Consider the following 25,999-nt stretch of genomic DNA (forward strand, 5'->3'; position numbering starts at 1 on the left):
TGCATGGACATGAGGCTGCACAAGTATGGGTTTAAGTACAGGCCCTACAAGCCCGCACAGGCCCTGGGTTTACTCAGGTGACTAGCCTGCTCTGAAGCCTGTACTGCTATTACTACCTGAGCTAACTAGATAGCTTGGGTATGTCTGTGTGCTGCAATTACACCCTGGTTGCAGTGTAGATGTGTCTTTTATCAGCTACTGGCCTTACTGACATTAATAAGAGTGTTTGACTACTTTTCACTCCTGCTTACATTTCAGCAATGGGAAGGCAAGTTGAATTCAATTTTGGCTCATGCATAATTGAGAGAACTGTTAACTATATTACATCTGCAGATTCTCTCCTCAGTTATGTTTGTTGATCCTCCCCTTCGCTGCCCATTGTAGACAGCAGAATTGGATAAGCAATGGCAATGGTCTGCAGAAAATGGGGTTGAGCAGGTATAAGTGAGAACAGAATTTGGCACGCAGAATCAGTGTAACTGGTAATGAAGCAAGAGGCAGGAAGATTTGAGTGTCTTGTCCCAGGATGTGTTTGCAGGGCTGGCAGCCAGAGGAGACATCTTTTTACTGGTCAAATGCTATCTGTATAGAGTCACTTTTCAGAGTAGACTTGCACTGTAAGAATTTAGGAGTGAAATAAAATAGAGAAGAAGTGGTGTGCATTCATTTGCCCGATCAGGAAAGGCCCAAGGAGGGTTCCTCCAGCAAACAAAAAGAAATCATTTTACAAAAACAGAACAAAAAGGGAACACCTTTGTCCCCACCCCCTTTCCTGAGGGGTTGTTGTCCTGCTGTGGGCCCCAAGGTGTCAATCCTTCTCCTAAACAGGCACTCAACTTTGGGAGTTCCCGCTGTAGGGAGGATTGCAGCTGCTCACCTTAGAGAAGCCTGCCACTAGCCCTGCAGCAGCTCATCTCTCCTTCCCCTTGCTAGCCAGCGGAGGGGGCGTTTAAAGGTCTCCAACAGCCTAATTGGGCTCAGGTGTCCCTAATTGACCTGAAGTAACCCTTCTCAGTTTATAGGAAAAAGGGCCTTTATCATTCTAGGCCAGGGTTAACATATCTGCCTTCCCTCACATTCTTGCAGCTGCCCAGCCTGACTTTGTCACCACAGGCTACAATGGAATTCATTGTCTGGAACATTTACGCTAATAAAACTCCAACATAAAATAGTAGTGGAAAATGAATACAAAAGGGAAGTGAGCATGACCAAAGCATATGCATTCAACACTGTAAGAGAATACAATATGTGAGGGGGCCTTTCTTACGGTATCTAGCTTTATCAATATTAGATCCTCTCTGACTTTAGCTTACTGATTGTATAAAATTACTCATGTTACTGGTTGGGGTCTGACTTGGCTAGGCTCTGCCTACATGTGCATAACAAAGAGCCAATCCTTGCCCCAAAGTCCTCACAATCTAACTATGAAATGATAGACAACAGGTGGTTGCAACTAAGAGAAGGGAGGAACAGAGTAACAGAGAGACAATTATGATTAGCAACATAAGCTGGGGTCATATCACACTCTATTCAGAACAGAGCTGTAAAGTATTATTGTATAGCTTGCTTATGATCCCATTTGGGAAGATGACATTCAAGTTACACCAAACTCCTCTCGTCAAATGTTGAGCACTCTGGCAGTGAACTGGTTTAGAATAAACACATCAGTCCAATAAGAACATACGCAACAGAGAGGGCTAAATCCTCAGCTGGCGTAAATCAGCATAACTCTCCTTTCTTCTGCGATGCAGTGCTAAGCTATGCTGCCTGTGGATCTGGACTAGATATGTCTATTTTTAATAGAGGCATTGTGGCCAGTAACACAGTGGGTTTTGTTTTTATTTTGCAGACTGACTCTCTTAGTTGCATGCTCTGAGACACACTGACCCAGCAGATTCAGTTCCCTCCCCTCACTCCTCTCAGAGTAGCACCACCAGTGGAACAGGTCTGCAAGAGAATCTGATGCTTCATCCCAGAGCTTTTGGCAGCTGGGAATGTCTTTTGTAGTAGCTTTAATAAATAGTGTTGACAATGATTGTGTTAGAGATGACAGTAATTACTACTACTGACCTGGGTCATTGGGGTCCTGCTGGTTTCCCTGTGTTTCCTCATTGATAGCTGTGTTGCTCTCAGCTTGGTTGCTATGTATAAGCAATTGATGTTGTTGGTCTAAAAGGGGGAGGGAGGGAAGAAAGGAGGTAAGCAAAACATTCAGCATGACTACTTTATCCAGTACTCAGCAATATTGGTAGTGCTCTTCAGTTCTCCATTCTATCTCTTCCAAAACCTAATTGTCTGTGGTGATTCCTGAGTAGCAGCTTAGCCCATCTGTAAACACATGTGGACCACTGGTGAAGACACTGACTGGATTTAATTCTGACCAGAGAAGATTATAAATGTCTCATTGATGTTGCAATTTATTGTGATTTGTAGAAGTTGGTGCTAATACAAGTTTAAACCTCCCCTATAATTAGGAACATTTAGAAATCTGGATTAAATTTAGAGTAGAGGCTTTAAGATAGATATAAAACAAAACTAATATATAAAAATATCTCATGTCTTTGCCTGATGGCTAACTAAAGACATTTTCAGCTGGTGTCCAACAAAGAATAGAGAATGGCTTTTTGCTTATTGAAAATCAAACATATTAAAAAAACAGAACTGTATAAACAATACATTTTGTGAGCATCAAACTAAGTACAGAAAGGTAATGAAAGTCACCTTAACTGAATACTGAAAGCAGCATAGTCTAGTGATAGGGATTTGGTACTCACATCTGACTTGACCGGTGACCTTCATATAGTTTATCTGTGCCTCAGTTTCCCTAGATATGATTGGGGGTTATCTGTGCTTTACCACTACAAGTATTTTGAGAGCAGCAGATAAAAAGTGCCACATAAATGACAGGCATTATTATAATTTATAAGTGAATAACAGAGCTAATTATATACACTTTTACCAAGAGTTAAGCTACAAAAGAAATAAGAGATTTGCCTAAGCTGCAAAGTAAAGATTCATGTTTGGATTTGAACTTTCCCTCAACTGCAGGACAAGAGGAGGGAGATTTGAGATGAAGGCTTTTATGTGCTGCAGCTCCTCTCTAAATGGAAATAACTTTTTTGTGTGAAGAGAATGGCGATATTAAAGTATTGCAGGGCATTCTTCTATAAATCAACCACAATATTTAATAAAATAACAACTCCTTATCTATATAAAGAGGATATTTTCTAAAAGAAGGAAAACAGTTGTGTAATCATGTATTTAAAACACAGTTGCTGTTATATTAGTTTCCTTAGAACAAGCAGTATTTATGGTAGGATTTTCAAATGTGTAGGGGAGCTCAAATCTTCAAGTGAATGGAAACTAAAACAGAAACTTTCTTAAGATTAAGAAAAGATTCAGATAAGTGGTTCCCTCCCCCCATTTTTCTTCTCTTTGTATCAGTATATCTGTTGGGCTGGCTGCTTTCTTTAGATCTCAGGTGTTATGAGACTTCGTGAGGGCCACGGGGTAGGTAAGAGAAACCTGAGAAGCAGGTTTCAGAGTGGTAGCCGTGTGAGTCTGTATCAGCAAAAAGAATGAGGAGTCCTTGTGGCACCTTAGAGACTAACAAATGTATTTGAGCATAAGCTTTCGTGGCTAAAACCCTCTTCATCAGATGCATGCAGTGGAAAATACAGTAGGAAGACAGCAGGGCAAGATACCTGCAACTCTCCCTCTGGCAGAGGGCCCTATCACCAATGGAAATTCAAAGTGTGAAGCCAGCGCCGGCTTTAGGCCGATTCCCCGGAATCGGGCCCCGCGCCTAAGAGGGCCCTGCGCGTTAGGCACACCTGGCGGTGGTCCGCTCCGGCGGCATTTCGGCAGCGGGGGGGTCCACTCTGGGGTCTTCGGCGGCATTTCGGACCGCGGAATCGGGCCCCGCAGGTCCTAAAGCTGGCCCTGTGTGAAGCACTACTGGGGTGGAGAAGAATGATCATGGAATGTGCCGATTCAGCACATACACTGGGCAACCTTTGCTGGTACAATTCCTAATGACCCCAACTGTCATTTAAAGCTCATCTCTCCCTCCAGAACCCCTGATGCAGCTTGCCAAAGCAAACGCTCTCTAATCTCCTCAGGGGTGAACCCAAACTGACTAGGGATGAATCTAGCCCAATTCATTCAGGGGCTCATCTAACTCAGGCAAGACATGGAGATTGCTATATATGAGGGTAGTATTTGGCCAGAATTCAAAGGAATATTTAGCCTAGAGATCTCTACACCCTAGAATAGCATTCAAACTCCTTGGGCTCAGGGAGGAGGAGTTAAGAGTCAGGCTAAAGGGAAGGTGAGGACAGGGGAAGGATCTATTTGGAGTGAGAGAAGAAAGGCAGAGGCAAGATGGAAAAGAGCAGAGACGGAGACCTGAAAAGGTTCAGATAAATTCAAATATCCAAATTTTGTAGGAATTGTCTGAACCTTTTGAAGCTTGCCCATTATTCGTATAATAATCAATACATACTTTGCACTTCATAACAAGGTGTCCTGTATGGACCTTCATGGAGATTCAGAGCTATCCTGGTGCCTCTCTTTGGCAACCAGACATAGGGTGACCAGATGTCCCGATTTTATAGGGACAGTCCTGATATTTGGGGCTTTTTCTTATATAGGCTCCTATTACCCCCCCACCCTCTGTCCCAATTTTTCACACTTGCTATCTGGTCACCCTAACCAGACCAGATGGGTCCTATACGTTCCAAACTTAGAATATTAAGGTATTTGAGTGTGTCTGTAATGTAAAGAGAACTAGTGGCAGGGACAATGAGGTTCTGCAAGGAAAAACTCAAAACAGCCATGCAGAGGAGGAAGCTTAGACCGAAGTTGGTATTGATTGGTATTTAAATTAACAATAAAGGCAAATCCAAGAAAGGTTGTAAGTTTGGAAAACATCCACTATCTATATTGGCAGCCGGGTGGGAACTCCATCCATTTATGCACGTTTGTGGCACTTTTTACATGAGGATCTCAAAGCATTTTATACAAGTAGGCAAATTGTATTATTCTCATTTTACAGGATGGGAAACAAAGTCTCAGAAAAGGTAATTGTCTTGCCTGTGTCAAACAGGGAGCCACTGGCAGAGTCAAGAATAGAACCAAAGTTTCCTCCCTCCCAGACCACTGCTCTAACCACTAGACAATGTTGTCTCTCTTATGCCTATCTTATTATTGAAATCAATAGGACGGTTTGCAGTATAAAGTACTACTTACACTGAGTAGGGGTGGCCAAAATAGACACTACACATTTACTAAGTGTGCAAAATATTTCATAAAGAACTTGGCTCTAGTTGGAAGGTTATGGACAGGAGCAAGTGATAATTTGGTTGACAGGATTTCTGACCCCAAATACAGTACAAGTAGAAAAGGCTAGGTTTAGGGAGACTATTTTTAGGTAAAGAACTAAAATCTAGTTTGGTCCTAACCTGACTCTCCAAGGTAACTGAATGGAATGAAGTAAATATATACATTTCCCTACATTCCGTCAGCCTCATAACAATATTTATGGTAATCAATCAATGACATTTAAGGAAGATACAAGGAGCTGTATTATGGGGTAAGTGAATATGGGAAATATCAATTAACTACTGAACAGGTGCTCATGACATCAAATTATCACCTGGACTGTTCCATGGAACCCATTGGAACTGCAATCATGCTGGGTAATAAATTGAAAGGTCTGTTTACGATTTCAAGAGCTTCTGTTATCGTCTTCTGACCATGGTTGTTGATAGCAGTTAAACTCTTACATTCATCCCAATTCATTATATTGTATTTATCAGGTGGGAATGTGATAATATCATCTATGACGGTGGAGTCAGTTACTCGCCTGTAATAAAGGACCAGCTGATCGACGTCCTTTTATTCTTTCATTTACCAATCTTTCTGTCTTTCCAAATGTATTCACTAGCACCCTTACTGCTAAAGACACCAGATTTTTCAAGCAATCTTATCTTTCATCTCCCCCCCGCCCATCAAATCAAGCAGCTTATTCACTGCTTCAGACAGGTTGCACATTCCTGATCCTTATAGTCCTTTCTATTCATGTTTATAGTTTCAAGGAATTATATTTCTCCTTTCATGTTTATTTCACTAATGTTTTAAATTGTCTAGTTAATTTAATGCCTGCGAGAACGGGAACATGGGAATTGCCATACTGCATCAGACTAGTGGCCCCTCTAGTCCTGTATCCTGTCTTCTACTGTAGCCAGGACAAACTGCTTCTGGGTTTTCTTGTGCTTTCCTCTGAGTGACCAATTATGGAATAACCTGCCCATATGGGAAAGGTACATGATGGACAACTTTAGAAATTTGGGTCCTTTATCCACAAAAAAGGTCCAGAACAGTCAGCACTGCAGCAACATGACTTGTCTCACCTCATCCCGCTAACACGTCTCAGTCCTGTTCTGAAGGAACCATCTGGAGAGATAAGATGGTAGTTGAATCCCTATGCTTATCTATTCATTGGACACAAGGATGTCCTAACAAGGATGAAAGTAGTGCCAGCTGTAATGTGAGCACTGGACTGAAATCATTAAATTTGTTTCCCATAGGCCAGCAAACAGTCACCAAATGGCAAAAACTTTTGCTTTCTACCCAGATCTTTTGCTTCCCATGTAATTGGGAGAATTGGCCACAAGTCTAAGGCTAGATTTCTCAGCCAGTCTGGCCATCAATTTTGTGCACAAGAAGTGTAGAGGTCTAAATGAAGAAATTGCACATATGGAATTTGAGGCTGCCTTTTAAAAGTTTCACCCACAATGTTAAATTTAGGCCAAGATTTTCAAAAATACAAGACTGAAGTTAGGTTCTTAAACCCTAGGGTGACCAGACAGCAAGTGTAAAAAATCAGGTCAGGGGGTGAGGGATGATAGGTGCCTATATAAGAAAAAGCCCCAAAAATCAGGACTGTCCCTATAAAATCAGGACATCTGGTCACCCTATTAAATCCACTCGAAGGCATAATAAATAAAACAACTGCCCGTTATTTAAAAGTGCTGAGCAACCAGCAGCACCTGTTGGGCACTCAGCACTTCTGAAGAATTACGTCACCTATTCAGGAGCCCAACATCAGACTCCTATCTTTGCAAATCTTGGGCTAGATATGTAATATATTGCCCCATGTATTTTTAAATACATATATGCATGAAATGATTTTCAGGAAGTATTAAAATATGGAAATTAGATCATCTTTTTCTCTGAATATATTTTTGATGTAGCAGGAGCAGCTAAAGGGGAATCACTGTGGGGAGTTTCTGAGTTTCATTACAAAAATCCTCCCCATCCCTATTATAATCCTTCTGACAGTTCTGTGCTTAAATTTGAATTGCTGCCCTTTGTGTCTTTTACACTACGCTGTGGATTGCTTGCTTCTGTTCAGAACATTTTAGAGCCATCTGCTGGAAAAAGTGTATTATTGCAGACATATTTAGAGTTAACAATAGTTACTGTACTCTCTCAGCAATTCTGAGAATATTGTGTGTTCTAAGCCGCAGCCAGCACAGATGAAATAAATCGGGGGGAAGGGAGACGGAATTTAATCCATGCACTTAAAATCAACTTACTGCCTTTCATTGCAATACTGCATTTGGATGCCACCTGACCTGCGTTCATGAGGGTGCAGTTTTCCCTTTCCAGAAATGTTTTGTGGTGCGTACTGCACTGTATGTAAGCAGAGCTGAGCAAAAACCAGAACTCCTATCCTGTGAGGAAATTCCAATATTTCAACATTGGTTTTCATCAAATATTGGGACGAAAAGGTGATCATTTTATTTTATTTATTTATTTTGCAGAACAAAATGTTACCAAACATTTTGATTTGGACGTGGTGAAACATTTTGTTTTGGCATTCTTGATTTAAAAAAAAAAAATTCAATATTCCCCTACCAAAACATTTTGTTTTGAACTGACCGTAAACATTTCATTTCAAGTCAATTCAGCATGAAATGACGCTTTCCTATGGTGCTACATTGCTTCATTAGCGTTATAATTCTGAAACCTTATGGCCTTGTTCATTCTTCCTTATGGGTCAGGCTCTGTGACTGGACTACATCTTCCATGATGCACTCATAGTCACGGGACTCCCATAAATGCATCAGGCAGCCACAGTTCTACTGTGTAGAGAGGGCAAGGTCAGGAGAGGCCACATAGACCACTCAGCTCTGTGTGAGACAGAACTGTGTGTACATAGTCGTTCTCGCTGCAGCTGTGTGAAAGGGAGGCCCGGGGACACGGCCATTGGCTCACCACTCTGCAAATTCACTTGCCGAAAGCCCTACTTGTGAGGTGGGTGTCAGTGGCTTTGGAGTGGTTGGGTAGGATTCTGGAGACAGAAAAGAGGAATACTTTGTTCTTACATAACACTTTTAATCCAAGGCCAGCCCTTCAGGTGCTTTACAAGCATTCATTAATTAAGCTTCTCTATGTCCTGGTGAGATGTCCCATCCCATTTTTCTAGCTGGGCAAACTGAGACGTGGAGTGGTTAAGTGACTTTCCCAGGTCACAGAGCGAGTTAGTGGAAGATTTGGGAGTAGAAGCCAGGAGTTCTGACTCTAGGTCACCATCTGTAACCCGACACAACTCCCCTTTCTATTTTTCTACACTAATATATAACGAATTGGGGTATAAACCTCGTTTCCCATATTACCTTGATGCTGGACCAGTTACTTTGATTGTACTCTGCCTCCTTCTTAAGCTTTCATTTTTTTAAATCTGTTTTTGTCAATGTTTTGTATTTTTTTAAAAAAGTCAACCCTGGAAATGTCAAACGGAGTTTTGGATATAAATCATGGTGACGGATCGCGCCACATTAGAGCCTGACCCAATGCTCACTAGCTTTCAATACTGTACGAGAGACTTCCCTGACTGCTGGGGTCCGAGCTCTTCGACATTTCCCTCTCCTAGGTGGGGATGGCTGTGGCTTCTCTACATTCCTCTACATTAATTTTTAATCACAGCCTCTATTCTACCACTGTTGATGGAATTCCCTACCACATCTAATAGCCTTTCTTGTAATATTCATTCATTTAAAATATGTATGCTAATGCCATATCTTATTTTTCAAGGGCAGTTTGTTTAAGGCCAGGAGCAAAGTAGTAGCAGTTATACAGATGTTAAATGACAGCACATTGCCATATGTTTGATCACCAGGGCAATGGTAAACGCTACATGCTTTGTATTAAAAAGGCACAGTTATACGTAGGCCAGGTATAATATCCGGTGTGGCTTTTTGTAAAAGTCAGTCAGCAGGTCCAATCCTGCTACCATTGAAATCAGTAACAATTTTTCTATTGACTTCAGTGGTAAAATGGTTCGGGCACATTATCTTATCTACTGGCTGAAATATATTCCAAGTGGCTGAATCTGAATAGGCAAAGGGGTCAGCCTACTATAGGTCGATTAATTTTACAGTAGGTACTCAGTGGAAGACCTTGATTTAATATCCCCGAGACTGCAATTCTGTACGCCCTCTCTGCCCCCCAAAAAGGTCAGACAGAAGTAGTGAAGCATTTAATACAGATTCCAGGTTGCTGCACAATAGAATCAGAATCAAGAGTTCATGAGTTTTATTTATTTAGGGAAGAGGTAGGGGAGGTAATTTCTCTCTCCCTCTCAATAATGTGGCATGAACAGTAAAAACTGAAAGCAGGGACAGTAAATAAATGTTGCCAATATTTTTGGCCCAATCTGCACTTTTCTGATTTTAATGGATTTCATTCTGTGAGGAAAAGATCTGAACTAGACTGATTTTCATCTGGGACTTTTGCTCTTAAATCAGGTTGCCTTTTCTTTCTTTAAACTGAATTGGATTCATATCAATACAACTCTGACACACCTTTGGGTTGACACTTTTCTCCACTGTACCCAGGACAGCACTTCCACTCCAGTGATGTCACAATTTTATGTTTGATTCTGTAGGCTTGGCGGATCATCGTCTGGGATCTGGAGATCAAGAAGATATTGGAAATCAAATGTTACAAGTGTCTCAGAAGATTGAATATGATGTTGAATATGATATGATCTATCATAAATAAATAGATAGATAAATCTGCAATCAGCACATTACACTGCACATTTCACCTATGAATTTTTTTACAACTACTTTGGAATGAAAGGAATTAAAAAATCCCAACAACAAAAACCAAAACCAAAAAACCCTTCATATATTTTCAATACTAACTACTGATTCTGGGTGCCCAACTTCAGACATCTTAAAGGGGCCTGATTTTCAGATGATGGTCAACTCAGTGCTTTCTTTAAAAAAATCAGCCCCCTTTATGGTATTTTAGATTGGGCACCTAAACATTCAGGAGCTCTGGTCCCTCACGGAATTGACTTAAGGTGGAAAACCTTGTGGAACGGGGAAGAGACGGAAGCTTCAGAGGGCTCTTGGTGAAGAACTGAGGGAGGATGGGAAGAGAGAACCCAAGAGCCAATCGGAAAGTCAAATGAAGGCAGATATAGCTGTGTAACTGTGCTGCCTCCATTTGAAGTGTACTGCACCTTTATAATGAAGAACTTTGCCTGAGTGCAGAGAAAGTAGCCATTTTGTTCTTAGAGTTGCTTGGCCCATCAGAGAGACAGCACACACATGCCACAATTGCTCTTGGGCATTTGGTCTTTCTTGTTTCTTTCCCCCTTAATTTCATACAAGAATCAGTCTAGACTGGAAGTTAGTGTGTGTTTTATATATATAAAAATCTCCTCTGCCCCTTTTAACATTCTAAATATAAACCCCAAACACAAGCAGTGATAAAAAATGCTACTGGCTACTAGACACTGTCCCCAATGAGAGGGCTAAAGTTACAAAGTTCAGGAGCTCTGAAGGTAGCTGCCACAGAATTCTTCAGTCCTTTTATAGCAGCACAATTCCAATCTAAAGGACTGCTGGAAGAGGGCAAACTTGGAGATTAAATCCACCAGGTTTGTGTCAGAAAACATCCTCCCAGTGAACTCTAAAATACTATTTTGTTTTACTCTACAGTTAATCTCAACACCATCTCACAACGGATAGTCTTATATCATCTACTTTTCTGCAGCTGCCAGAAGCTCTCCCTTTGTCCCCCACATGGCTGAGCTCTGACTAGAAGAGTAAGACTGTGTGCAATACTTACTTACACAACCAGCCTAAAGAGCTTATTTTCCTACAAAGTCAGATTATTTTTGCATCCTGAAATTTTTGAATTAATAAAAAAAAAAACCTTAAAAGAGACAATGTTACAACTGCAAGATTCATCTCATGCACAGTATATTAGTAACACATGTTATGGCCTTCCCTGGAGCCACTTAAAGCATTCCCAAAATGCGGAGAGTAATTTACATGCTATAGATAGGCAGTAGCAAAACCACAGGCAGACTCCAGCACGTGATGTTTATACAGTACAAGAGAATGCTATAGCCTAGTGGTCAGAGCCACAGACCGAGAGCCAATAAGTCCTACCTTCTGATTAGAACAACTCAGACACGCTTAGGAGATTTCTCCCTTGGCACACCTCAAGTAGCAGTGGAGTGTACTAGGGAAAACACCAAAGCACACACCAGGCCAAATTCAGATGGACTCTGGAAATAAAACTTTTTAGCACAGGCAATTAGTCTTGGATGGAGGTTATCACAGACAAGGAAAGAAGGAGCTGAAGGCGAGATGAAGGACAGCAGTGCCAAACTTCAATCTACTCCTAACCTAAACTTGAATCCTGTCCTCTGTACACAATCCTACCACCAAGTGGACAATGCATGAAAAAGTCCAGTCCAAATAGAGGGACTGGAAAATAAAGCTAGTCAAAAAAAATACCAAATTATGAAAATTTTCAATAAAACAAAAGACAAATGTTTTGCAAACTTTTTTTTGCAAATATTTCATCCCATCCCCCCAACCCTGCCCAAGCTCTACTAGCAGGTTATTGAAAACTAATGTTTGTAGAATCCAGTGAGGCAATCCAACTATAGCCACATCAGTTGGAATACACAATATGAATATGTTTAGCACAGTGAGTGGGTTCTAATCAGTAAAGTACACCCAGGGCTCAGTCTTCAGCCAACTCCAGTTGCAACATGTGTGACTGAGATGGTTTTTTGAATTCTCTTTTTCATAGAATGTTCCAGACCTTAAAGGTGCAATAACAGCACAATCATCATGGTTCTCAAATTGCCTTATGCCACACAAATAATCAACTCCCCCACTTGGGTACGACAGTGAAACTTCTGTTGCCTTCCGTAGGAGTTATAATTGCTCACTTCAGATTTGAATTTGATCCCTACAGAACAGGTGTAAGTTACACAAGTTTTGCACATCCACCAAATACCAACTGCTTTGCTAACCCTATGTACACCCGTTTTCTGGCAATATTACAGCTCAATCTGGCCCACTGCCTTCAGACCACATGCTGCCCACACCATTTGTGTGGGGAAGGCCTCGTGATTGTGGGGAATCTGTGGGTGTGGGGAGCTTGAAAGGAAGCTGTGCGTAGGAGGCTCTGACCGCATAGGTGCTTTAGAGCTCTGCTCTCACGTGCCTTTTTTCAAAACAACCTGGGAGGGCATGGGGGGGAGGGGTGGGGATCAGACAGCAGCCCTACTTCCAGTCATCTATAGAAGGCTCTGTACTGGCAGAGGGAGCGCCACATTGAGGGACTGCAAGTGCCTCAGCTGCTTCTAGTAGAAGAGTGTCTGCATCAAGTCAGTCAGTCATTCCCTGGCAGGGATTCCTTTCCTCCAGGGGACCTCTTAGAACTTCGACACAAAACCTGTTTACCCTGACTGGTAAAGGGCCAGTATTTGGTCCTTGGTACAGTAGCTGAATAGCAATTTGCACCGAGTTACCTACTATGTTTTGCTTCAGAACGTTACATCGATATGATCAAAGAATCATACAAGATGCTTGTCCCACCATATTTGGCTTAGGGCTATAAGCAGGATGGATTGAATTGCTATTTTTCATTCAAAGTAATAGCAGGTTACCTGCTCGTTCATAATTAAAGTGCATGCAAATGCTATTTCTGCAAAGGATTACGCACCTCACACTACAGGCTCCAGTAGTCCAGGTACATGGCTTCGCTTTGCCTGATGTCAAGGTTTCCATGTTGTCCACTACGATGGTAGGTGAGAGTCTGGTGTGGACATAAGCACACCAGTTCCTGTATAAGAAAGAAGGAAACAGCTTAATTGATTTTTAAATCAAAACTGTAATATCCAAATAACATTTCCCCAAATATGATGGGAACATGATCCTTCAAGAGGAAGGATGGCCTTGTGATTAAGGAGGGGACTGGGATACAGGAGATCTGGGTACAGCACCAAGCTCTGTCATAGATTTCCATGTGATCTTGGGTGACTCATTTCATCCCTCGGTGCCTCAACTCCCCATCAGTAAAATGGGGATAATAATTCCTTTGTGCCCCTCTGTAAATTTTAGGGCATGCACTGTTGTTTACTAAATGCTTGTAGAGCATCTAGTATAAAGGGATCCTAATATCAGTTGAGGCCTTTAGGTACTACAGGAACACAAACAAATAACACTAACAGTAGACTTCAGCAGGCATTTTCTAGCTTTGAGGCCATAGAAACTTGTTCTCTAGGATTCACAGAAGTGGGTCCTAGAGTTTCAGCATCCACACCTCTATTAGTATTTCTATTTCATTGATAGGTTTTCACGCCCCACATTTTTAACCAGTTCTAATATTTACCCACTTTGTGTAGTGCTTTGAGAGCCTTACAGGAAAAGGAACTATGAGCACCAAGCATATGGTGGGTGCCGCTGAGCCCAACTGCACTTGTGACTGCTGGACTACAGAGATTTTACATCCACAGAAACTGCTCTCTCCACACTCAGCAGCACTCATGTACATCACATTCTGGGGCACCCCCACACAGCCCATATTATATAATTATTGAAGAATGTGCTCCATATAAGAGCTGTTGTGTAGTTTCTTTGATCTTGTTTCTCTTACTCATTGTATGTTTCCTTGGGGGTTTACATCAGGAAAAACATGTCTTTTTAACTGGGGGTGTAAAAACACTGTGCTGTCGTATGAGGCTCTGTTTATATTCTTTCCTATGGCTGGACTCGTAGCTTCATTCTTTTGTGTCCATTTGCAAACTGCATCAATAAATATTTGGAAAACATAAATGCAGCCTCCAACAGTAAACATAAAGATCAGATTCTTCTCTCATGTAGAGGGTGTAAATCAGGAGTAATTCTTTCGACGTGTATGGAGTTACACTCATGCAAAACTGGTGTAAGTAAATGGAGAACCAAACACTATAGTTATAGCGGAGAGATCATAAAATCACTTACAACCACCACGTGATCGTATGGGACATAAAAGTCCACCAATGGGGTGAGGAAACAAGGAAACTTCAAAAATTATCATAGTTATTCAGAATAAAAATGACATGTTTGCTAACTCCCTATCCTGTGTTATGCAGGTGAGTTAGGTAAGGGGAGAAAAAGGCACAGGTAGCCCCTTCCACCCCAGGACACTTATGCAGCAGTAGGAAAAGATATGCTCCTAGCAGTCTCTTGCTATTGAGTAGAAGGAATAAGTTCTGGCTATAGCACCTGCTGGTGCTCTATAATCCTAAGGGAACACAGCCTTTTGTGCATGGACGTGGCCATGCTCTTGCCCTCCTGTGCATATGGTGTGGTTGGCAACACATGCTAATGTGTTGCAGGTTACACCCATTTAGAATGTCAATCCTCAGCATGCACCCCTCCAGCATCTGAACCCCAACCCTTGCACCCGGTATAGCTCAGGTGAGGATTCTGCATGGATAACAATGAGATCAGAGATAGTTCCACCTTTGTACCGTGCGTCAAAGATAAGGACTAAGTCTCCCATCATAGATGTGGAGTGAGTATTATCTCCTTTTTATAGATATGGAATACAAGACTGGACCAAAGTGAGCCATGGTATACAGAGGTGGAGCTCCTATTGAAGCCAGTTGTTTATGCTCCAGCTGAATTTGGTACGTGGCTTATAATTTTATGTGCCCCACCTATGACATGGAGAGCTTGATTTGCAGTAGTACTGAGTATCCTCAATTTCAACTGTTGCAGATATTCAGAATGCCAGAAAAATCATGCCTCTGAATTTCTAAAGCTGGCCACCCAGCAACTGAGGCACTCAAAATTAGAGGCAAAAATTTAAAATGGGGTCTGAAATAACGCACTCAAAGCTACAGGGAGCCAGTGGCAAGGTTAGAATTTAAGAATTCCCGGTTCCCACACCTGTGCTCTAACTGCTAGATCACACTTCTCCCCACAGAAATAAATTAACTAAGATAAATCTGGTAGCACTCCTTTAAAATTAGATGCTTTACACTTGAACAAAGAACAAAATGGAAAAAGAAAAAAAAAAGTAGCCACATTAAAGGCCTGAAACACAGAGAGCGTTTACTTTTCAGAAACGTAGCCTACTTTTTAAGATTCATAGTGCAAATCCACTAATTATCATAATTATTGAGAGTGGACGAGTTATTGGAACTTGCACACATAGTTGTTGCTAGATGCATTCAATGGGGGACGGGAAAGGAAGCAGCCAAGCCCACTCCAAAATATTGGCTAAGCATTGTTTTGTTTAAAAAAAAAAAAAAAGTCAACATAAATCTCTGATCTCTGTAAAAAATTAACTCTAGTGTTACCTGCAAAGAGCATTTGTATTTAAAATGGTTAAACTGATTTCAAGCTACATCAGGGCAACGGCTGAAGTGGTTCTCTCATAGCCTAGCAATCTTTGATCAGCCTAAATTGGAGGAAAGATGGATGGTAAAAGAGCCCCTGGTGAGACTCATAATTAGGTTTGTGCTACCAATGAAATAAGCTCATTAAATGATGTTGAAAATGTAAATATAATTTTGAAACCAAATAGTCTGGAAAAAAATTTAGGTTTAAAAATAGAAAATGAAGCATGACGGAAGGATGATGACAGGGTGTGTAAAGGCAAAGGCAGCCACTCAAAACAACTGTTTTGCATAAAGGGAATTTAAACCTGAAAATCCTCTTTACCTTTCATGGAATAATTTATTCCAGATTGGAAATACTGACTTCTAAATCTGTGGGCTTTGTCACAACCTGCAGTTGCCATTGCGCTCCTTTTGCACTGACTTAGATTTGATTTGTGAAACATTGTATTTAAAAAAACAAAAACAACCGCACTGGTAGTAAGAGTGGAAGATCCCTGGGTGACATAAAGCCTGTGTAGCAGCTTTTCACAATCCTTTTGCAGCTCCCAGCATGGGGAGTGGCGCGGGGAAATGATTGCTGGAAAGAGGCTGCAGTAAGAATACCTCTACACTCCCACTGTTCCTAGCTGCTAGAGAACACCCTTTTGGCAGGGCCAAATTTAGGATAGTGTTTGGGTGTAAAGCCAACTTTGCTCCACAGCCATTGAGTTCTGCACCAAGTGCCTCATGGCTAGATCTGAGAATCTGAGCCATATTAAGTAGTGACAAGGACATTTGCCTGGATAGCGATAAAGGATCAAATTATGGTGCACTGCAGATGAAAGAATGCAGGAAGCCTTCTCCTCTCTCCCCAAGGCTCCAATATAAAAAGCAGCCATGCTGGTGGCTGGGCTGTCCCATGCCCCGGAGGGTGCATGCCAGGGGAGTTTGGGGTTGTTGAGGGAATTCATGCTGCACGTACAGGAAAGGTTAGCAAGCATCACTCCCACCGGCACCAATGCAAGCATTATGGAGACTCAGGGTCCAATTCTCCTGCCAATGCAAGATAAGAAGCCAATGTAAATAATTCTCATGTTGTAGGTCTTGGGAGCGGGACTAATCAGGCCTATGAAGCGTCCAGTCCCCACCTCTCATGCACCACGCACATTGCCATGCTCTAGCATATATTCACTAATAATGCATTTTCCTCCTCAATAGGCAGAAAGTATTAAGCTAACTGCAGGGTAGGGATGCTTACCCATTTGTAGCTGACTGAGCCATGTCGGAGTGAATTGTAATAAACTCATGATATCAGGGTGTGGATGGAGCAGGAGTATGAGCAGCATTTTTGAACTTCAAAATGATCTAATCCCCAGAAAAATGCTCTCTCTGTCTGTGGAGTAAGAACAAGTAGCATACAAACCCTGAGCTGTGGTGCAGCCTTAGCAGATGAAAAATAGCTAACATCACTGCACACATTATTTACTGTACTTTTGTTTAACCTTTGATAAGAACATAAGAATGGTCATACTGTGTCAGACCAATGGTCCATCTGGCCCAGTATCCTGTCTTCCAACAATGGCCAGTGCCAAATGCTTCAGAGGGAAGAGAACAGGGCAATTAACACGTGATTCATCCCCTGTTGTCCAGCCCCAGCTTCTGGCAGTTGGAACACCCAGAGCATGGAGTTGCATCCCTGATCTTGGCTAATAGCTGTTGAGGGACCTGTGCTCTGTGAACTTATCTAATTCTTCTTTGAGCCCAGTTATCCTTTTGGCTTTTACAACATCCCCTGGCAACAAGTTCCGCAGGTTGCCTGTGCGTTGTATGAAGTAGTACTTCCTTTTGTTTATTTTAGAGCTTCTCCCTATTAGCTTAATTGGGTGATCCCTGGCTCTTGTGTTATGTGAAGAGGTAAATAACATTTCCTTATTTACTTTCTCCACACCATTCATGATTTTATGATAACATTCATGATAATGAGCAGACATAATTCACTGATTGTCTGAGCTTCTGAAGTTGTCATGGATTATGGATCGTATATGTTGAAGAAAGAGATGGTTGGGTTAAAAAGATTGCAGGGACAGAATGTTCATCTTGAAAGTCAAATGTATGTTGCTCATTCTTGGGCAGGCTGGGATCTGCACATGATTAAGTCCGTTGCTGAATCGGGGTTTAGCAATAATACCAATGTGGTTGGAGCAAATGACGTTCTTTCCACTGCCCCAAATCCAGTTAAAAGCTAGCAGAAGGCTAGTAAATCATAAACTTTGCTCAAGCACAGGGTTCATTGGTGAAGGTCTGTTCTAATTTCTTTGGTTTAATGTCTATGTCTTTTTCTAGGTGCTGAAACCATCCTTTTCTGGGTTGCTGAATTTCTTTCAATTTCTGTATTAAAATCTTCCATCTCAGTGTATCTATTTCACTCACTAACAGTAAAAGCCAGCAGGTGGCAACCTTTCCTAACATACACAGCTGAAAGGACCATGCACAACAACTCACTCACTATATCCACACAATTAAATACATCAGAACGATTCACCTTGCTCCCCACACTGTGGTTTTTCTCCTGTTTCCAACTGTGTAGTGTGGTGCGTGCACATGAGAATCTTAGATTTTGCTAAGAGAGCTTCCCATATGAATAACAATTGTTTTTTTAAAAAACAATTTAAAACAATTTTGCATTCTAAACCGCATTAGAAAAAATATTTGTTAGGTTCGTGGCATTCAGAGAAATAGCCAGATCCTCCAGAGGAATAGAGCAGCAAAATCCACTGAAGTCAATATAGAGTCATCAGTTTACACCAGCTGAGGATCTTGTCTCCTTGTGAGCCAGAATTGTTAAGCTGCACTACATGGTTGTGCAAAATTCACACATAGCCATAAAGGTGCTCCTAAACACATCAGTTAATATAATACATTGCCTTGAACAAGCAGAATGAGGCCAGGATTCTTATACTAATCACACCACCAAGCCAGCGTTGTAGGAACGATAGAGATTACTGAACTGTAATTAAAAAACAAGACAAAAATATTCCATTCAATTCCAACAACTGCAAGAAAAAAGGGGTATTTTTAAGCGGGGACATGTGTATCCTGCTTTGGAGCAGTTCAATCAGCCTCCTTTCTATAAAGAAGGCTAGCCTTGCAAAATTGTCATGAAAATTTACCAGCCCGCTGACAAAATCAGCTTGTTCATTGGGGACTTATACCAAAGGCCATTGAAGTGAATGGAGGGAGTATTTCTATGGGCTTTGGATCAGGCCCCTTATGATTAGGATGACTGATGCAAATGTAAAGTGAAATGTAATTTATTCAACCATCAAAAAAATGTTTATTTCCCTGGGGCGACTGGGAGAGTGGACGTTTACGAGGCTGTAATAACCACTTCCATATCATGTCGCCACTGTAAATACATTACAAAGCAAAAAAGAACATCCACTGCTAGCTCTGTAACTTAGAGCAGTTGCTTCCATTTGCTTAGAAACACAGATGATGCTTCTGAACAATCCTTGCAACTGTTCCTAAACCCCGGCAAAATGCACACTACCATTAGCTAAAAGCCCAAAGGGCATGGATTTAGTTCTGCTCCCTTACTCGTTTTGTACTGCTGCTGAAAAGGGGTTTATTTTTATCCACAAGTAAATTAGATTACTTAGCTTTTAACTGATGCAATATTGAATCTGCACAGTTGAACTGCATTGAACCATGGGATTACTGTGTAGCTGAAGAAATACAAAAGGACCTAGATCTGGAGCATTAATTAAAGGCAACACATGGCTCTGTGATTGATTCAGATGATATTCACTGTATACATTGCATGGAATAGTGTAGGAGATACAGAGCCTGATTCTCCCCGACTTTGCACTTTGTGTCATCATTTACACCAGTGCAAAATGGTTGTAAAATGCTACCAAATGAGAATGGTAGCATGTTACACCTGCTGTGCACTGACATGTACGTCTCCCCAAGGTACAAAGCTGTGGAGAATCAGGCTTCTAGAATAGTAAAGTAAAATTCAGGAATAGGGGTGTTGAGTCCAGCGTTCTTATCATATTCCAACTTCTGAAACCTCATTGCAGCTATGTAAATTCCCCTTACAATTTAAACTGGATATGAGATTCTTCACTTTCTTTCTAAGGCTCCAGTGCAGCAAAAGACATAAGCACATAGTTAACTTTAAGCATGTGAACCTTCCCATTGACTTCAAGTTAAGCGCATGCTTAAGTGCTTTGTTAAAGCATGGCCCTATAGTGTTGTGTAGCAGTATGGTGTGCAAAGAAATACTGCTTTTTTTTTTTTTTTTAAAGGATGATTTTCCTTTATTTGTGTCTCATCTTGCAGCCTTTACCACATTTAGCTACTCCACATTCATGCAGGTAGATCAGTTGGGCTAATTTTCTACTGCCTTACACTTTTTATAGTTACTTGCACCTGTTCAAAAGAAGCGTAGAGTGAGTGTAATATGCCCACCCTGGTATAAGTGAATCTTTGCATGTATTAGAAGTGGTCCCACTTTACCCAAAGGTGTATTTTTAAATCAAAAGTTTAAAAAGTGCAAACCCTTCTTTGGCTAATTTTAAATTGATTGACTTATTGATTGATTTATAGTTATTTCGATACCTAAAGGAGTCCATACATAGATTTGCACCTCTTTAATTATTTCATTTTAAAACATTTTTTCTTTAACTGGTGCACGTTTTAATTCAGAAAAGCTTTGAGAGAAGAATTCTGTTCCGGTAGCATTTTACGCTCATTCTGCATAAACTTTAAATGCTAATCAAGATGCAAGTCAGGGTAGAATCTGACTTCAATGGGACTGCTCATGTGAGTAAGGGTTGCAATGATTATGTCTTTTATTAAAAAACATTAACCTCATAATAAGTTTTCCCCATCTGAAAATAGTGTTATTCAAGGAACACAGTTAGGTTGAGTCAGGCCTTGAATTTAGATTATGTAGAAACAAGATGTTCCAAAACCTATGATTCATAGAAATATATCCATACATTTTTATTTTATAAAAGATTCCAATGAGAATATTGCTTAGCTTGATTTAAACAGCCTGCCAAGTATTTGTACTGAGAGAGTCTGCACATTTATATAATGCAAATCAGCATACTAAGAACAGAAAGAAACATCACAGTGTTTTGCTACTGCACAAGAGCCCCAAAACAACAGGATCAATTATTTCCCCCTCAATCATTTTCTTGGTACCCAATGGGTGACATAATAAGAGTCTCTTCACCTGTTCAGTAACTAAAGACATGATGGATTCTCGATCACTTGCACTCTCTGAGGCTACGTCTGTACTATGAGCTAGGGATGTGATTCTCAGCTCATGTACACAATGAGAGCTAGACAAGTATAAGTAGTAGCACTAGCATAGTCGCACAGGCAGCAGTGGCGCGACTTCCCTATGCTGAATACGCATCCACAGAGTTCAGGTGACTTTGTATTCAGCACGGCTGAGCCATGCCACCACTGCCCATGCTACTGGGGCTAGGCTTCCACCTATACTCACGCCAGCTCTCATTGAGCTAGCAGAAATATGTGTACGTGAGCTGGGAACCACACCCCCAACTCACAAGTGTAGATGCCACCTGAGCTAAGACTGGATATCTTGTTAAAAAATATGCTGTAACTCAAGCAAAAGTTATGGACTTGATGGGGAAATTATTGGATGAGGTTCTGTGGCCTCTATCATGCAGGTCAGAATAGATACCTGTAATAGTCCCTTCTGGCCTTAAAATCTCTGATTTTATTAATCCCAATTGAAAGGTAAAAAAATGCTTATACTGGCTAGAAATGGACTATAAAAAGTGAAATTGACTAGTCTATTTTCATTGTCCATGCTAAATGGAATGCAAAAAAAAAAAAAAAAAAAAAATCTGCAAAGAATTCCCTCAGCTCAAATCAGTTTGCATGTAATGGTACCACATTCAGTGGAGGCTGTCTTTGAAATATGTAGTTTTTATTGAGAGAGAGAGAGTACACTCTTGTTGATATAAAAGAATAAGGGGAAATAAAGGTGTACAATTTGTTTGCTCAGGATTCAAGGCCCTGACATTTTGTCCTGCATTCTCCAAAACAGATGCTTTTCTGTCATCATTCATTTCCTTTGTCGCACATAGCATGTTGAAATCTTGGACAGTGAACAGTCCCTTTGTGTTATTCAAATTTTGATTTAATATCATGAGCCATTAAATCTTCTTTCCAATGCTGCAGTGTCAATCCACAGCATCCACTCACCTATTAGCTTATCATCATTTCTAGGGATCAGTAAACTGGCTCAGATAAAATAAGGACTATCCTGTGACTGACATGTCAGGTAAGCTGGGGTGGGATTTGAGACCTTTACTCCACTATTTCAAAGTCCAACTGACAGCTATACCTGACCTTTCTGAGCCCAGTCAAAATAACCAACATCTCCTGCAGTCAAAGTGTAAACTAACCATTCAAAAATACTTCCATTAGCCTAGTTTGAAAGTAAGCCCTCAAAATACAGCTGAGAAACCAACCTATATCCAGTCTCTAAAATGCTCATAGTTACAGTTAAATTTGAGATCTTTTTCTCGAGTATTATCTCCCATAACCTAATCAGCCACAAGCATGAAGTCCCATATGCGATCATCCTTTTGGCTTACTGCCTGCTTATATCATTGAGTCTCACCTGACATTCAACAGTACTGATTTTCACAGTCGGTTTAGTCATCCTCTAATCTGAAAATAATAGGCTATCCTTACTTATCCTTAGCTAGCAGTTCAGTGAGACTGCACGGAGCTGAGGACACACTTTTTGTATTTAGTTTCAGGAAATTTGTAAATTGACTTACCCATCACTTGCGGATTCTGCCACTGAGAAGTACCTTTCTCTTCAAGTGGTTTGATTTATTTCAGTGGAACTCCTTGCAGGATAAGGCCCTGATGCAAAACCCATAGAAGTTAATGGGAGTTTTTCTAGGGACTTCAGTGGGTTTTGGATCAGGCCCTTAGTACTTACTAGGAGCACAAGCAGCAGAATCTTCCCTTCCTTCATTTTCAGTATGAAATTTGCCTTTTAACCCACTTTCAGCACACAAGAAACAGGCCGCAAAAGAAAGACCTTGTGAGAACATACGAGGACACCTAGCTGCTGTTCTTTTTCTTGACACATTTATTTCTAGGAATTAGTGCATTCATTTTCTAAAGTGTTCATTGTGTTCATATCTGTGAGAGTTCGTATTTTCTGTGCAAATTTAAATAGATGTTACAGGTGCACCTGATAAGAAATACAGCAAAGAACTGAATGTCAGACCTATGTGAATGGTTTGGAACTAAATCCTAACACTAACTGGCAAATTTGTGAGTGTAATCTTAATCTGTATAATGGGAAGGAGTGACAATAATGTGAGAAACTTGCTGCTCACATGGAACATGAAACAAGGCATATGTTGACCATTAAGCCAAAGGGCCTGTTGCTAAGAAAAGGCCTATTGTTAAGTGAACTAACCCCCTATCAAACTTTAAGAATAATTTGCAATAATGAATGTTAACTCGTGCAACCTTTACTAAGAGTGGAAAATTTAGTTTAGTAAGAGCAGAATGTTTCATATAATATCCTGTGTATCAGAAGAAGTGTTTTTAACTGCAAAATGTACTAACCACATTACTATCGAAAGTCTGGCTATTGCAATATGTACTTGGAAGTTTGCAACATGTACCAGAGAAAAGGAGATATACGTAAGTGTCATGTGTAAAAAGAGAAGTTATGGCTTGACAACAATCTGTCTATAAAAGATTAAGTTTGAGTTACTGATGCAATAGAAGTACTAGGACCAGCCTGTCATTCGTGTCAGTGGTTGAAAGCTTCGGTTCCATAAAGATTAGGTATTATACACCTCTTCTTATTATGAGCTATTCTTAATAATATAGGCAACTTTATTAATAAAGGCAATCAAGCGTGACTACTCCTATCTCATGATTTTATTGTTACTAAGACCGAACCACTAAATACATATGTTCTTATGTGTTACCTTTATATAGAGAGTAAATAAACATCTAACATTAAAGTAATTAGTATAACGGGGAGAGCGGGAGCAGTTATTACCACCTTAAAAATATTGCAGACTTTAGAAAGCAAAACCATGGGCATTTAGAACATCACTTCATCGCAATCTGATCTGAAGAGGAAACTAAGTGCCCCAATTTGGCCTCTTACTGAAGGAGCGAAGGGAAGAGCTATACCAAGAGTGTTCCTCTGTAATAAATTCCTAGTTCATGTTGCAAAAATGCCACTTGGAGAGATGGGCTGGATTCCTTTAGTACTGTATTGAGTACTGTATTCCAAAACAGAGCCTGCCTCTCTAATACCTTGAAATCTTAACCACCAGCCTGAAGCTTAGAAAACCTGCATTTTAGATGTTGCTGTTTTTCTAAACCACAATGTTTGTTTTCAGCAATTAGCATTTTCACTTAAGTTTCATAATTACAGGGGCAGCTCACATAACACCTCTTTCCTTCCTTCCTGAGTGGTTGCGGGAAAAGACAAGTGATAGTTTTTAGTGTGCTGGTACCTGTAAACACTGCAGAGCAGAACTCCTCCAACAACCCCAAGTAGCCTTTACTGTCACTCTATGTGCCAAGTCCCAAAAGCGACTCATCCAACACTGTATATTGTAGCTATTTGTAATGTTAAGCTCACAACTGAACTACATTGCCTGTCCATTCATTCCATGCACGGGGCACTACTACTGGGAATGATCATCTGTAACATAACATCGTTGCAGTACTGATGCATGTACTCCCACCACCTCCCTGAACTATATCAGCCCTATTCAACCTAGCTAAATGAAAAAATCCATGCAGTGTGCAGGTTTGCCTTTGTCACCTTATAGAAGCATGTTTAGTGATTCATCAGTACTTAACCATATTAAACCTTTCACTTCTGCATTCAGCAATGAAATTCTTATAAGTACTCCCTGTTAAAGTTCTATTTGGGACATTATCATTTCCTTGCCATGGGGCTATAGTGACATATCAGGTAGTTACATGGACCGGCCATGGAGGTACATTATTAACCCTAATACCTAGTATATAACATAGCAGTGAGTTGGTGAAATAATGCCACTACCTGGTTTAGCAATATGCTTTGGGCGCTGGGATCATAATGGTAGTAAACGTGCTCAGAATACACAGATAGGAAAATTAAAAGCTGCTAGACCGGGGGATTAGAGACAAGGTTCAGGAATATCATCATCTCCTTACACTACTGGAGAGGAAGTACTTGACTTAGGCTCTGGGAAGGAAGGTGAAGGACCACTCACTCTTCAAGTATCTCCTGCTAGTTACTAGAGCAACCTTACACAGGAGGCCTCTCTCCATACAGACCGTTGTGAAAGTGCAGTAATCACAGCCCACAGGTAAGATAAAAAGCAGGGCTTAAGATGGTGTGTCTAAAATACAGGGATATCCAAGGTCTTCTGAAATCCACTCGAGAATCTCTCTCCACTGAATTTAAAACTCCAAAAGGCCAGATTCACCACCATGTGCAACTCTGGTGATGCAAAGCATCCATAAACGTGGCTTAACCAATCGGTTAAACCAGGTTTACAGCTGTTCTCGGTCATCGAAGCAGCCAGATTGTACGGTGAACACTGTGCATCAGCTTTTATTTCTATGTTCACTACACATTCCTCCATGTCAAAAACATCACAAAAAATATACAGGGAACTGCTGAGAATTTCAGAGCACTGGTTATGTCTAGGAATTGTTGCAGCACACACATCAGCTATGACAACTGAGCAAATCCATCATGGCTGTTGGGTTGATTAAACCTTTCTCTGCTTAATAGATGTAATAATAGCAATCAAAAGCAGCATATTCGGGGTGGAAAGATAGGTTTATAGAGGTCTCTGAGACCCTGTATGGATTAGCCTGTGACTGCCTCTGTACCCCCAACATAATAAAATCATTACACTACCACTTGCAGTGAAATATTGTGGTAATCTAGCCTTTGTTGTAAGTTAAGTTGAGTCATATTGGACCCAATGGTGTAGTTCCAAAACAACTCTTCATTTAATTTTTATTGTAACTTTCTTGCTTATGGCATTTTAAGTATTTAAATGACAACTAGTCCTAAAACAGTAAATTGCTATCAATTCAGGGTTTGGTTTTTTACAATACTTACAGCCCTATAATAAAGCCCTATAATAGTTGTCAATAAAGTGTTGTTAATATTAAACTGCAGCTCTCTCTCTCTCTCCAAGGCCCACTGAGTCAATTATAAGGCTTTGCACTTCTATAGCACTTTCCATTTTAGGAACG

The 25,999-nt window shown here is 40.7% G+C and overlaps 1 protein-coding gene across 1 annotated transcript in view; it reads right to left on the reverse strand.

Annotated features, from left to right (window-relative positions):
* The window catches only part of MMRN1 (multimerin 1), a 55,605-nt gene that overhangs the window by 23,809 nt on the left and 5,797 nt on the right, over positions 1–25,999 (reverse strand). The window contains exons 2-4 of the mRNA XM_065405236.1: positions 13,051–13,170; positions 9,873–9,979; positions 2,071–2,169 (exon numbers count right to left, since the gene is read on the reverse strand). Coding sequence (XP_065261308.1) covers positions 2,071–2,169; positions 9,873–9,979; positions 13,051–13,170 — 326 coding nt within the window. The remainder of the gene's footprint in view (positions 1–2,070; positions 2,170–9,872; positions 9,980–13,050; positions 13,171–25,999) is intronic.

Source organism: Emys orbicularis, chromosome 5 (assembly GCF_028017835.1).
Source record: "Emys orbicularis isolate rEmyOrb1 chromosome 5, rEmyOrb1.hap1, whole genome shotgun sequence".
Classification (NCBI taxonomy): Eukaryota; Metazoa; Chordata; order Testudines; family Emydidae; genus Emys; species Emys orbicularis.